Source organism: Pecten maximus, chromosome 9 (assembly GCF_902652985.1).
Source record: "Pecten maximus chromosome 9, xPecMax1.1, whole genome shotgun sequence".
Taxonomy (NCBI): Eukaryota; Metazoa; Mollusca; class Bivalvia; order Pectinida; family Pectinidae; genus Pecten; species Pecten maximus.
In genome coordinates this window covers 35,398,843-35,413,851 of record NC_047023.1, presented here as the reverse complement: position 1 = coordinate 35,413,851, position 15,009 = coordinate 35,398,843, and the positions used below count along the sequence as shown (strand labels likewise).

Here is a 15,009-nt window from a genome sequence, read left to right as displayed (position 1 = left end):
TCTATTTTTAGAAAATCTTCATTTTTTCAATCTTTTTCCAAAAAAAAATTCTTAGTATGATGTAGAATGTCATTCTGATGAATTTGACGTTTTTAGTTTTTCTGTGACACATACAGTTTCCAGTATACGCTATTTTGAATTTCCACTATATATTCTATATTAAAAATAGTTTTACATTTTAAGCTTCTTCTCAAGTTCCACCAGTGGCATTCAGCTCAATCTTAGCTGAAATAATCCTTGGATTGTCCTGGCCAAGTTATGTTATTTTTTAAGTTGATTTGAAATCCAAGATGGCCGCCATGACCTCATGTATTAAAAAGCTTAAAATGCCCATAATTAAAAAAGTATTCATTTTACAGGGGTCATGTAATTATGTTATTTGTAGTTAATGCCTGGCTCTAGCTTTTACTCACCAAAAGTTTTAGGGTCAGAGGTCAAATAAAAGCGTTCGCTATGGGGTCAAATAAGTCTATTTTTAGAAAATCTTCATTTTGTAATCTTTTTTTCCAAAAAAAGAAATTTAAGTATGATGCAAAATGTTATTCTGATGATTTTCATGTTTTTAGTGTTTTGGTAACGTTTGCCATTAACGCGGTACGCCATTTTGAATTAATTTGGCATCTGATATATAACGGCATCTGATATATAACATTAGTTGGACGAAGGGAGATAACTTGTACAAGGCTGTATGAGTTATCTCCCTTCATCCACTCCTTTGTTGAAATGTTATATCTCAGATACCAGATTAATCAAAACTAGAATGTGGATGACCTATCAAGTGTTCTAAAATAGTTTTTTATGTTTGGAAATACCAAGCCTTTAGGTCATTTATGCTAAATAGTGAAAAGCCCGTCAAATTGTCCATGACAATTTCTAGTTACAGTAATATATTGATAGTTTCTGATTCAAATATAACATATAACCATGCAGAAACTCAACATTAACATTTCTAATACAAGTAAGTTTATCTTTTGTGTCAAAAATGATGTGACACTGTGCTGTTTTGGGACCCATAGCTATACAATCGCCAAGCAGCTTCTCGATTAATATGTACAATAATGTAAAACCGATCATAATTATCACAAAATAAGAAAGTTACTCATATCAGTAATGTCATGTCTCAAACACTTGACCAACCATGACAATGATACACATCATGGACATGATGCTTGAATGCTGACATGGTTTACCACCAGAAACGTTAACTTGAATCTTGGATTTTATTGTAATGAGATTTAATGATCATGAAATCAGGGATCGACACTAACAGTAGCCCAGCAGCCCTGGGCTGCCTGAAATCTGGTTGGGCTGCCAGAATGTCCAGACCAGCAGCCCTGTGGGCTGCCAACATTTTCAGCCAAATGTATAATGTCCAGCTAAAATTGTCCTCGTTTACTTTAATAATTTCATTTTCAAAACTGTTGATATAAAATCTGTTGGTGTAAGATCTAATATTTTTATGCTCAGAATAAACTAGACAGCAGGAAACTGCATTTTAGGGACCTTCCCCCAAATCCCCTAGGAGGGGTTTCACCATTGGCAGCCCGGGCTGCCTCATTTCAAAACCTGGCAGCCCGACGGTCTGTCAAGGCAACTTAGTTAGTGTCAACCCCTGGACTGAAATAAGCGAAAATTTCCATGGCATGAACATTTCCATTTTTACAGTAATCAAGGAGCTACATACACATTACTCTGATGTTCAATTAATTTCTAGTCAACTGGCTTAAAGAATCAATTTGCTATTGATGCTTGCATGTAGACTTTTGTCCTATAGGTCAAGGAGGAAATTAGTGTATCAAAAGCAAATTTAAAACCATAGATCCAATATATGTCATGTATCATATACGGTACATGCATTTTATTTTTTGATAATTTTCCTAAAAGCTACTCAGTTTTGAGTAAAATTATTTATATACTTTTTCTTGTTCTGTTGTCTGAAGATGTGAACTCTTTCCATATGCACTAGTTCACTTTTTCAAGATAATCTTGAATCTCCAATGTCACATCAGTACACTGCAAAGTGCTTTGAAGAAAATGATTTTTTTTCTGAGGTTCAAGGACATTTAGAACAAGGCTGATTTGTATCTTTGAGTTTTACTTTTTCAGTAAAAAATGTGAATTCTTGTGATTAAGACAGTCACTCAGGTATACTTTTAGAGCATACATATTGATTGAAAATGATATTCAACGTTGTGTGATAAGTAAAAATTGCTATTTCTTTTAGCACTGGTAATTTGTTGGGAGAAAATTGGTTTCTGAAATTTGGTTAGGCCAATTTCTCTCAGATTTCATCTATTGCCTCATAGAAGGAAGCTCTGCTTTGGATTGTCTAGATCTGGAGGTCAAAAGTCAAGGTCACTGTATGTTCAGTTACTATTTGAGTTGTTTTCCAACCTAGTGATACTTCATGGCACTCAGACTTCATCTCGTTCTTTTTCGGAAAATGTGCTTTTGAAGTCTGAACATGAAAGGTGAAGGTAACATTAATTGTTTAATAAGTGGAGATTGGGGTTCTCTACAAATATCTGGAGGTCTGTTTGTCTGATACTTCATGATCATTTAATGCCAACTTTAGAGGGCCTTTTTGAAAACAGTGCTTGCTTATGATTGCTTAAGCTTTGCAGTATAGCATTTTATTATCACAGTGTTATTTAAAAATGCGAATTATCATTCTTTCTTTTAAATGAATGTTTTTACATGCCACAAATAAATAGACAAACAGTGAGTAGCAGGGTTTGATTAGTAGTATACCTCTGTCGTGCTTTGTTTTTATATACTGTATTTATATTTCATTTTATTCATACCAACATATCATATCCATCAAAAGAGTCTGTCAATTATCAAGGATGAACTAACTTGTTTAAAAGGTTTGATTGTACGGGGCCATATATCAGCTATAGTCTAGCTGGTGTTTTTCATCAAGTGTTGAAGTAAAATATTCCCCCTTAGTTCCACCGTGGCTAATTGGAAAGTAACCATATCATCTGAGAAATAGTTTTGAGTGCTGAAGTAATAAGTTGATGACTTGCTATAAAGATGTGAAAGGGGAAGACGAGTGTTGTATAATAAATTTTAACCTATACAGTAAGTTTTCAACCTATGTACATATGTACTTGTGAAGGGGACTGGTTGGCACAAAGTCTATAGTACTTGTTTTCTGCAGTAGGCTGATGGTGCACTGTATACAGAAGTGCTGGGAGGGGAGGCATATTGTAGCTGCAATATATATATAGGCAGAACTATACTGGTCCATTACCTCGAGTGATGGAAGGTTGATCAGGAAAATTTATCTTTCTTCATCACTTTATCTGACAAAACATGGCAGGCAGCATTTAACCTCATTATGCTATGATAAAACAGATGGTTTGGTAGCAGCAGAGGTCCAGCTTGGAAAACATTCTTTCTCTAGGGCTTTGCTAGCTGTGGTGCACACTGATCAGTTGTGGTGTGGTGTTGTCCATTCTAGATCGGATCTAGTAAATGGTTACAGACACAGATGTTTGTTGAGGTGTTTTGGGATTATTAATTAGATAAATTACCATAATGATTTTCTCTGGAAGCCTGAGATCTCATCAGTCTGCAGCTAATTACAGACAAAGGTATTTACTTCTTTATCAAAAGCACTTTGTATTGATGTTGTTTTCAATATTACAGTAGTAATATTTTTATAATTCAAAGTATTTAACATGAAATACAATTGTATATTGTCCATTGTAATGTCAGAAACAATGATATAAAATGGCAAATATAAAAGTTGTTTATATTATTTTCTAATATGTTATTTGTTGTCCTTATGTCAAGGATGATAAATAGGCTCTCACTGATATGTCTCTCCTACAACAAAAGTGAGACATACTGTATTAGTATATATATACGTACTGGTTCTTCTAGTGATAATTTCTTGTCTGGACCATAACTTCTAAGTTTGACCTTGTAATCTCAAGTTCAAAGGTCACTGCATATTATTATTTTAATAATGTCTTATCTTACAAACCTAATGAATGTTGCTGTATACCATATAAAACCTCACTGACAAAGTACACAAGTGCAACCTTGACCTAAAAGACAAAGGTCAATTTAGTACAAAAAACCCACCAATGCCTGTTACAAGGGAGATTAGAAGAGACATGAATTTTTGTGCACATAGACAGATTGGGAGAGACAACATTTTGTTTGTAAAAACAATTTTTAGTTTTATATGAATTCATGAAAAAAATGTGTTAAATGTTGAAAGTCTTCTGTTTTCTTATTAATCACATTTCTTTGTTTTGATGTCAATTTCTTTGCTTTGACATTAATCTTATTGATGGTCTGGACAATATTTAAGTCTTTTTACCCTGGTACTTAATTATAATCTAGATATGATTTTAATGCTTCATTTTATGCTATAGATGCATTCTCTGAAAACCTACATGCTGCTCTATATGTTTATACTGTAACAGCATTGCATTTTGGGTCAATTAAGTTAAAATTATTCAATTTTCAAATTGGCAAGGTTTTATGTGTGTTTACAATACAAGTTATTGTGTGGGTTGTTTAAATCTTCACAAATTATCAACAGGAAGCAAAATCATTTAATCACCTTAACTCAACATTTTACAGACTTTTAACTCTTCTCAGCATAACTTATTGTGGATTCTGTATTAAAGAATGGAGGTAATGTACTGTAACATGATTATAAACTAAGTAAACTGGTACAGCGGTCTTCTACATTAGTGGACTATATTTAAATGCAAGCTATACAGACATGGATATTGTAGATAGATGTACATGTCTGCATACACAATTGTATACTTGTGGTGTATGTGCAAACATTCCTTTTTTCAGAACTTGTTAATTTATAATGCCAAAAAAACTAATTTTTGTTTTCTATTGCATGTTTGGAAAAAAAGTAATATTGTACATGTAACATGTATGTTAGTATAGGTAGTGCCATAATTGTCATAATGATACAGTCTTAGAAGGCTTTTGTAACTAGCTGGGTAACTGAAAACAATTGTTCCTTTTTCTTGGCCTTGATATTTCTGTAAATTATAAAATTATGTTATTTTAAGTTTACTATCCAGGTTTCTTGTCATTGAAGTAAATCTTAAGTTGTGTATTTACTACACATAAAGTGCATGACGTTTACACAGAATCTGATAAATTAATTATTGGCTACGTACATACATATTTTGTAAGGAAATGTCTTGCATGTTGAAGCATTGCCCAGATGTTGATGTTACCCTGATTTTTCTCCAACAAGCCATTGGTAATGTCATTAACACATCTATGTAGTGATACCTGTAGGTATAAAAGTAGATAATCCAGACACTGCATCAATCAAGACATTCAGGTTATCACTTTCTGGATATATAGCAAAACAATAATTGTTCTTCGTGTATGTACAGTTTTGATCTATACTATTGATCAAAATATAATGTACCCTACAAATTTTGGGGTACATACATGTAGCAAATAGAAAGGTTTAATGTATATATCAGGTTTTGTATATACACTAGCTACTGCATATTATATATAATGGTTCTTTATTGTCCATATGGTCCTATAGATATGGCCACTGTGTCTTATCTGAACTGTTATTCATATAGATCTATATGTTGATATATGGTTTGATGTATTTGAATTGGTATTTATATCATTATTGTAATAAAATGCACACATGGTACTCTTTTGCGAAATCTGAAGCATAAGCAGTCTACTATATATAGTTATTGTTTAAAGATTGTTTATTCTACACAAAAAAAGGAAGTTTGTTATCTTTCCATTACATCACATGTTTGGCACAGTTTTATTCTTTAAAGGCTTCACAAGGTTTACAATAGCAAGGAACAAGATTTTAAAATCTAAACATATGGGGGAATTTGAGGTTTAAACTCTATTGAAGTTCATCTCTAAAATGTGACCTTGAAATTGAATGAATGAAAAATCTTTGAAATTGAAAACAAAATGGCATCAATATATTCTTTTGAACTACACTTACGTTGGTGCATGAAGGTATTTGATCGTGTAATTAAAGGACATCAGAAGAAAAATAGAGAGCCTGTATCAGGTTAGGTTAGAAACCTGTATATGTATCAACTTCTACATGAATAAACAAGACCATTAATGAGATAGATTGTAATACATATGTACTTGATTCTTGGCTAGGGTGTTTGAATGATTGCTGTCAAATATAGTTTTAAAAGTAAACTTTGTAATTATTTAGTAAACCTATATAGCTATAGCTAATTGCTTTCCTCCAAAATACTTTATCACCTGAAAAACTTATTTTCTTATTTTCAGTATGGATAAGCATGTGCAGTGCCTGTTCATACTTGTAATGAGTTTAAAGAATGAATTATTTGATGTTGAGACAAAGTTCACTACAGAGTAAAAACACCTGGGCCCATCTGGCCTATATTTAGGTACAGTAATTGAAAGCTGACTTCTGTGTTGATAATTAAGCTAGAAAACAGCAGCGCTCTCATCAACCAGCCAATTTTGGTTTGTATCAACATCATTTGGTACAAAGACAGTCTGTTCAAATCAACTCAATCACTATCGTTATTTTGTAGAAATTTTCATTGTACCACTTTGTATATCTGGATCCTCACTTATTCAAATTCCCAATAATTCTTCATGATAAATTTGTCTACAATGGGTATAGGAACTTGTTGGGAAAACATTGGTAAAGATCTAAGCTGGTTATCTGTAATAAAACTTAATGTTTTTCATTGATCTCCCTATTTTATAAAATTTCATGAGTTAAACATTTTGAAATACACATACCAGTAATCACATATTTTCATATCACATATGTCTTTATTATATTCATGGAAGCATGGTGCTCTAGTGGAAAAAGGATGCAGGACTACTAGCTACACATTACCAAAGGGTTGCTTGTTCGAGTCACGGCAGGGGCACTGTGTAATGAGTATGTGATCAGAGCTGATAGTGCCAGGGGCACTGTAATGAGTATGTGATAAGAGCTGATAGTGCCAGGGGCACTGTGTAATGATTATGTGATAAGAGCTGATAGTGCCAGGGGCACTGTGTAATGAGTATGTGATAAGAGCTGATAGTGCCAGGGGCACTGTGTAATGAGTATGTGATAAGAGCTGATAGTGCCAGGGGCACTGTGTAATGAGTATGTGATAAGAGCTGATAGTGCCGAAATGGCAGCTCCGACTGTATGCTCCCAAGGGAGATAAGAAAAAGACATTGGCTTCTTTATTAAGGTCCATTTTAAACCCTGGAGAAGAATTTGTGAACTGCTTTGAGATGTGAACATTGATGTGATACATAAAACAGTATAAAAAAACTTAAAAACATAATTAACTCATTCATTAATTATTATTATGAAAAGTTTCCTTCATTTCGGATAGCTGACCAGTTTTTATCAGGAACCAGTGGGAAGGGTTCCGACAACACTTTGTTTGTTTTGTATCTGTTTCATATTTATCTCATCTCCAAGAATATCATACACACTAACAATGGTACAGGTACGACCCCTCCTCTGTTTTACCATGTAACCATGACCACTACTGATAAAAAACGTACGAAACTGAGATATGATACGATAAAAAAATGATTGGTGTTATTGATGAGGTAAATCATGTTACCAGTATCCTGTTATGTACAATGTTGTACTTATTTTACTATTTTGTGTAAACTATCTATTTACAACAGTTTCCTGTCTGGGATTACTGGGTATGCTTGTAGTTTGTGGGAAAATATATAATACATCTACTTACTGTACAGTTACCCAAATGATCTTAATGTAATTATTTACTACTGTCCATGTGATTCTATCATATATATTTTCACTAAACAATGCACTTGTTAAATTCTGAGGATTGCAGGTATCAAAGATGAGCACATTAATTTGTACTGTAGATATTGCTGTGTGGTGCAATAATTCGTACATTGTTTTCTTCAATCTTGCATGTACAAATTCTCGAGTCAATCTTTATTAGAATGTTTCTACCTATTTATACAATATCCTTTCTGTCCCGCAGGTAATATGTAGAAAACAGCTATAATATACTAATCACACACAGTTTATACATTATTTTACGAGATGAAAACTCTTTTAAGATGTACGGTATTACCGGTGTGATGAGTATAACACATGCTAGGATGTAAGGCCTGTTTTTTATAGATAATACAAAACATGTGTTGTGATATTTTGGTGCCAGTTGTTTTAAAGTGGAAGGAATAAGAAGCCTCCTGGTTAACTGTCAGCTATAGTAGATATTAACGTATACCTATGGAGAATGGACGTTAATGTTTAAGGTACAAGATCAGCCATTTTGGATCTTGTTCCGTCTGGTACGAGTGCAATGCAAGTCAATATATGGACGAACAATTACTATGTAGATGGCTTAATAATTAAATAGGTTTGTCCAATAAATAAAATCAAACTGTTGCAGATTTACGATTTTCCAGAGTCTGAACTCAGATGTGATTCATTTTATGGAATAAATCGTTTGCTGGTGGAAGATAATGCTGACTGAATTAATTAAGGGTAAAAAAAAAAATTGTCTGATGTGATGCACACTGGCCTGAAGCGCAGACTGCCAAAACCAAACCTTATTGTCAATAGTGCAGAACGGATATTGATGATGCCATCGACACATCCTAGACCAGCGTTCAGTCCTTTGATAATATAATGTAACACAGAACGTTTCACGGTAACAATCAAGAAATGCATGCAGTCTTTTGAGTATGTAAAGTCGAATTGCTAGTTCATTTAAATCAAACTCGGCACAACACCATATGTTCCGTAAGCAGTCATATTAGATATAAAAAAAAAAAAGATGAAAAAAAATGAGCTTTGTATTATGCCGTGTATAAATGACAATTCACAAAAAATAATAATTAGAAATAAATTTGCTGAATTTCTGATAAAAACAGCCAAATTATTTAAATAGACAGGAGTGATAATTGATTTATTGTAATCTCATATTTCAGTAAAATCTTAAGTAAATTGGTTCTATCAAGAATGAATGTTTACAGCTATTTCTACCTGTAGTGTGGGAAACATATGTTGATTGACTTGAAGTGACTTCTCCTGTAAGCATATACACTGTTGAGTGGAATCCTATTGGAAAGAGATATAGGACTTAATTGGCCATTTATCTGTTTGCCAAGTTTATTTGGCCAAGAAACAGTTTAACAGACTTGGAATGTTCAATTACTTTCTATCTTCCACCTCTGAGGCCTGGAGTCCCTGTTCTCGTATATATACAAAAGTACCTACATAATGTATATAGGTACCATTATGTATACATGGCCATCTTGACTTTTCTGTTCCATGTCTCCAGCAGGTTTTGGTAAATGAAACTGACCTAAATGTATCCTATAGTGGAGCTAATGTACATATCATGGCAGTTCCGTGATTTTTTTTGATTTTTTTTGTGTTTCCTGCATTCGTCTTGGGGACATGTTTAGAATGTTATGAAAGCTGTCAGTTGGTGCTGCCTCCCGATGCAGCACTATGTACAATCCTCCTACCAAAGTTTATACTGTTTCTATAGCTAAAAGAACCCAGAGAGAAGAATGGATTCCCTGGAATTATAACCATGTTACCTTGTGAAATTATGGTCTGTTTCCTATATGCCATCATGAGAAAATGTTCTGATCATAGATTTCAAGGTCAGCTCATTGTCAAAGCAATGGGACTGTGGCTGCATAAGTACTGCAATATTTTAGTATGTTAACACTTTAAAATTTCCCTTGTCAAATTAAGTGGCCCCATTCACCTGTGGTGGAATTTGGCACAACTTTTGTGAAGACAACAATGGTCATGTACCTCCTCATCTGTAGCTCTCCAGATCTGGCTGGTTAATCTAGATTTTCTATCAACAAGTGGGAGCTGTTCAAATAAACAGGCACATGGTCAACTTGACTTGAAATATACATGTACTTGTTCATCTTTCCTTCCACTCTGTTTTCTAGATATGGTACACATTTAATAGGAATATATTCAATTCTTACACCAAACTGAAGGTGTTGATGGGAATTCTTACACGGAATGTGTATTTTCCCTCCCCTCCTCCTTTAGTTTGGTCCGTCTTCAGGGTACATTGTCAGCCTAACTATGTAAATATAAAGGTTAACCTATTGTCAGATTTTTGTATTGAGAATTACATATACAAATACATTGGGATAAACCTACTGTCTTGGTAGGGTTAATATCTGGGGTTAAAAACATGCTTTTAAACTTCATTTGTAATCTTGTTTTCTTCCTCATATATTGTTTTAAGATTTCTTTACCAGCTATTTATCTTTATTTGGACTGTATAGAGTTAGGGAAGATGTAGGACGGACCTGTATACTACTAATATAAGATAGATAGGGATATTGGGGTAAATGTGATGTCCTTCAGAATCTACCCTGTGTCAAACACAAGGTCTGTACGTCCATCAGAATCCACCCTGTGTCAAACACCAGGTCTGTACGTCCATCAGAATATACCCTGTGTCAAACACCAGGTCTGTACGTCCATCAGAATCTACCCTGTGTCAAACAAGGTCTGTACGTCCATTAGAATCGCCCTGTGTCAAATACAAGGTCTGTACGTCCATTAGAATATACCCTGTGTCAAACACCAGGTCTGTACGTCCATCAGAATCTACCCTGTGTCAAACAAGGTCTGTACGTCCATTAGAATCGCCCTGTGTCAAATACAAGGTCTGTACGTCCATTAGAATCGCCCTGTGTCAAACACAAGGTCTGTACGTCCATGAGAATATACCCTGTGTCAAACACAAGGTATGTACGTCCATGAGAATATACCCTGTGTCAAACACAAGGTCTGTCCGTCCATCAGTATATACCCTGTGTCAAACACAAGGTCTGTACGTCCATCAGAATCACCCTGTGTAAAACACAAGGTCTGTACATCCATCAGAATATACCCTGTGTCAAACACAAGGTCTGTACTAATATAATCAGTTGAGAACAACACACCACTTAGATGTAGACGGGTGTTTGGAGAGGGATAGAGTTTAAGAGTCTAGGCTACTAAGATTACAACACAAGTGACACCCACAGTGTTTAGATATATTTATATAAGGCCACTTCCAGCAGTATATTTACAACTTTGACTGAAATACCTCTGCATAATATGTTAAAAATGAAATGTAATTTGTAAACAACCCAGTATAGACTCTATTTGCTTTGTGAGACTTGAGTTGAAATATAACATCATTTTTATGGACTGCTACGTCACAGGACTATAGTATACTTTTTGTGTGACTAGAACTCTAGATCCAGACTTTAATTGGACTGGATATAATTAATATATATACATGTCCCCAGTAAATGATCTGTACTAATTATTCTATATGGAGCCGGATCCGAGGACACGTGTGGATCAGTGTCTAGATGATTATAGCCGGAAACTGAAGGTATGTTATCAGTGTTTGTAGGAATGAGTCTTTACATGTTTGTTATAATAGATCTATATACTTACAAGGATTTTAAAACGTAATTTCCGTTATCAGGAAAGACTTATATAAAAACTAAATGTACACCACAAAGAACTCCAAATGCCTACAACAAACGATCCCTGGTCAGGTACGTGTATACGGTTATCATTGTACTGCTATGGAATGTAGTAAAAACAGAATATTGAACAAAATGATTTTGTCTGTACTAAACCATGTGTGTAAAATATATTATTTACTGATCAAGAAGTTGACCTATTCTGGATCTAGATTATAATTAGAAGCTAACCGCCCATATAGACCAGGAAGCAGGCTAGCACTGTCATGCATTATAGTCAAAGTCCTGTAAATTATAAACCAGTCTACATTTATTAAGGCTAGTTTAAAAAAAATCTAGGCATATTTATAATCCTAATTTGATTTTTAGACAGACCCATTAAAATCTCATGTTTTATTGGATTACCACATAACATTTCAATAAGTAATTATGAAGCATGATCGATTTCACTCTGGACTGACACTGACAATGTGCATGCAATACTAAAATTAATCTTTTAAAGAGAGCTTGAATTGGTGACAGTGGCTGCTGCATACTTTTGAATTGATTTTGTAGTGTTTTTCTAGAAAATTACCCGAGTGTGTACACAGGTATATACAGTATCATAACATGTATATCTTCCTGTTCAATTTACTTCCTGTTCGATGTCATGTCTAAGGAATTTTATCTCCCAAACATACCTGACCTTGTGTACACCAGGTATGTAGATACTACCACAATCAAGGTATGATATATTGTTTGACATTATTGAGAAACAATCTTTAAACTTAGCTTATCATGATTGGGAGGGGAGGACCAAATGATTGCAGATCTGACCCCTCATATTTACTGAGAAGTTGATATGCATACATGTATACCCAAGTAAGACTGTTTGCCATATAAAGCCTTAAAAAAAAAGTAAAAACACAAAAACGGTGCTTACTGGAGTAAACTTATGCTTTAATTGAAATGTAAAATAGAAGATTAATATTGTGTTAAACAACTTTATATTATATATTGAACGAGGTTCGTTAATCTTGATGTTAGGTATGTGTGGGTGGGGAAATATCTCATCACATCTAAAAATATATTTACCTGTAAGTTGGCAGCACAAGGTGATGTATATCTTGTTACATGTTGATATTTAAAGAATTATTTCCAACTGTAAAGGGGAACTTAGAAAAAATTCCTTTATTTAGCTTTTAGATTAGGAATTAATTCATCTTACCTGGGTAAGGCTGACTTTACAAAAGTAAATTTATAAATTCACATCCTAGCCAAACAAGATGAAGAACACAATATCATACCTCAGGGTGGTAAGTGGTATTTAATAATCATACAGAGTTTATAACCAGATCCTGAGAACACCTTTCCATATCCTTGACTAAGGTTAACAATCAGCTAAAGACTGATGCATGAGTGTAACAGGAGAGTCCTGTATGATGTTATAGTGTTGTTACATGGAATAGACAACATTAATTAGGCACACTCAGTGTTAACCCTGTGTTACCCCAATTCAATTGTAGAGTATGAAGTACTTGTATATCCTCAAGGGTCTAATCTTGTGTATACTACTATACAGAGGGTATTTTGATACACTAACTTGTCCATAAAGACTGGTCACTGTTTCAGATATTGTAAATTAGTACCATATGATCCCATTTTCTAAAATGTGAACAAATCAATTTGTCAATGCGTTGACCTTTTCAGGTATTCAAAGTAGATGATCCTCATTTGGATGTAGGTATGTCAACTTGTTAAATTAATGTTTCATTGCATCAGTTGTGGACTAATATAACTTGGCTGTACTCTTGTTAGTTTAAAATAGTCCATTCAATGTGATATTGCAAAATGTATTCAAATTACATGTATTCACAAAATACAAGTGATTTGGGGTGACCAACAGATGAGGGGGCCGCGGTGGCAGACTGGTTAAGGTGTCCCGACACTTTATCACTAGCCCTCCACCTCTGGGTTGCAAGGTCGAAACCTACATGCATGGGGCAGTTGCCAGGTACTGACCGTAGGCCGGTGGTTTTTCCCCCCGGGTACTTCGGCTTTCCTCCACCTCCAAACCTGGCACGTCCTTAAATGACCCTGGCTGTTAATAGGACGTTAAACAAAATAAACCTAAACCTAACCAACAGTTGATTGACTGATCAGTACCTGTACCTGTATATTAGGCCCTGGCATAGAGGCCTGTGATGGTAACAAGGGACACTAATAACTTGTCCAGGTGTCCAATACGACCTCATACCTAGAGTTACAAATGACAAAAAATATTCGAGTCAGAAAAAATATAATAATCAGCATTCATGTTGAACCATATATAGTAAATGGGATATTTTTACTTCATTTATATAAGGAAAATATTGAACATGGAAAAATATTATAATAAACAGGATATTATAACCTCCAATATCATGATAAGTGGGATCTGCTGTATTAGATAATAGGGAATTCGCATATATACATCAGGGTTTTCTCTGAGGACAATCAATGTTTCGATCCATAAACACTTAATTACCCATGACAAGATATATACAGGATACAATCTTATAAATGGATGGGTTATCATGACAGATTAAAGAGGTAAAAATGCAGGTTTTTGGGGATCAGGGAAAACCCATGCATCACCAAAAAGCATGCTCCCTGCTTCAGTTTACAAATATCATATGTACGATCATTAGCTAATAAGGAATGTGACCACCACATGTTATTACTGTGTGGTGTCTCATGTCCTTACATTCAAGTCTCTCTACTATAATTCAGGGACAGAGATCAGTCATAATATTACATGTTTATAATAAATATTATAACACACAACCTCTGTGACATCACCACAGAGTCATCTTGTATCATCTCTCAGTCAATAGGATGCCCGGCAGTAGTTCTAAAGATTATGATACAGAAGCTGAGGATATAAAAGACATATGAAGAGTGTAGGGTTCGAGTGTAGGGGTCAGGAGTTTGGGACATCACCACAGCAACACATGATCATCATGACATTAATTATGAGAGGTGGTTGAGAGAGGTGGAGTACGTATATGATATTGGTATGTGTGTGTTACACAAATCACAAGGATGTGATTCATTGGCTTATACAACACACATCAGCGTTTTTTCTTTGAACAGCTTCATCTGAATAACTGGGATATTTATAAGATGATGACATGTAACATTGCTGTCAGACTTGATCAAATGAATGATGACACTGAACAAGTTTCAATTTCACAGGGGTAAATTGTGTACAAAAACCTTTTAAACACATTTGTCTGAATAACCAGGAGACTCATGATAATGGTATTTGTGGAACAACAAAGAAATCAAATAAACATGATCATCATTTTGACTGATTTTCAAAGTCATTGTGTGTCAGATGTGTAAAGATAAAGGTGTCAATCTTGTATCAGGAGCTTGTTAAGGTTGTATGCCACATATATGTTTTGATCAGTTGCAGTTTGGTGGGATGCATGAAAGACAATGTGTATACTTAGTCATGAATTGTTAAAATGAATGGTTGACCTTGACTCTATC

The 15,009-nt window shown here is 34.4% G+C and overlaps 1 protein-coding gene across 4 annotated transcripts in view; it reads left to right on the top strand.

Annotated features, from left to right (window-relative positions):
- Window positions 1-15,009, top strand: part of LOC117334972 (tyrosine-protein kinase CSK-like) — a 46,700-nt gene that overhangs the window by 3,935 nt on the left and 27,756 nt on the right. Inside the window, exon 1 of one of the 4 annotated variants that reach the window (XM_033894843.1) lies at window positions 3,529-3,599. The exons of 2 other annotated variants lie outside the window; for them this stretch is intronic. In XM_033894843.1, the coding sequence (XP_033750734.1) occupies window positions 3,544-3,599 (56 nt within the window). In that variant the 5' untranslated portion in view covers window positions 3,529-3,543. Of the gene's footprint in view, window positions 1-3,528; window positions 3,600-11,481; window positions 11,566-15,009 lie in introns of those variants that run through there. One more of the 4 variants, XM_033894847.1, reaches the window with a different exon arrangement.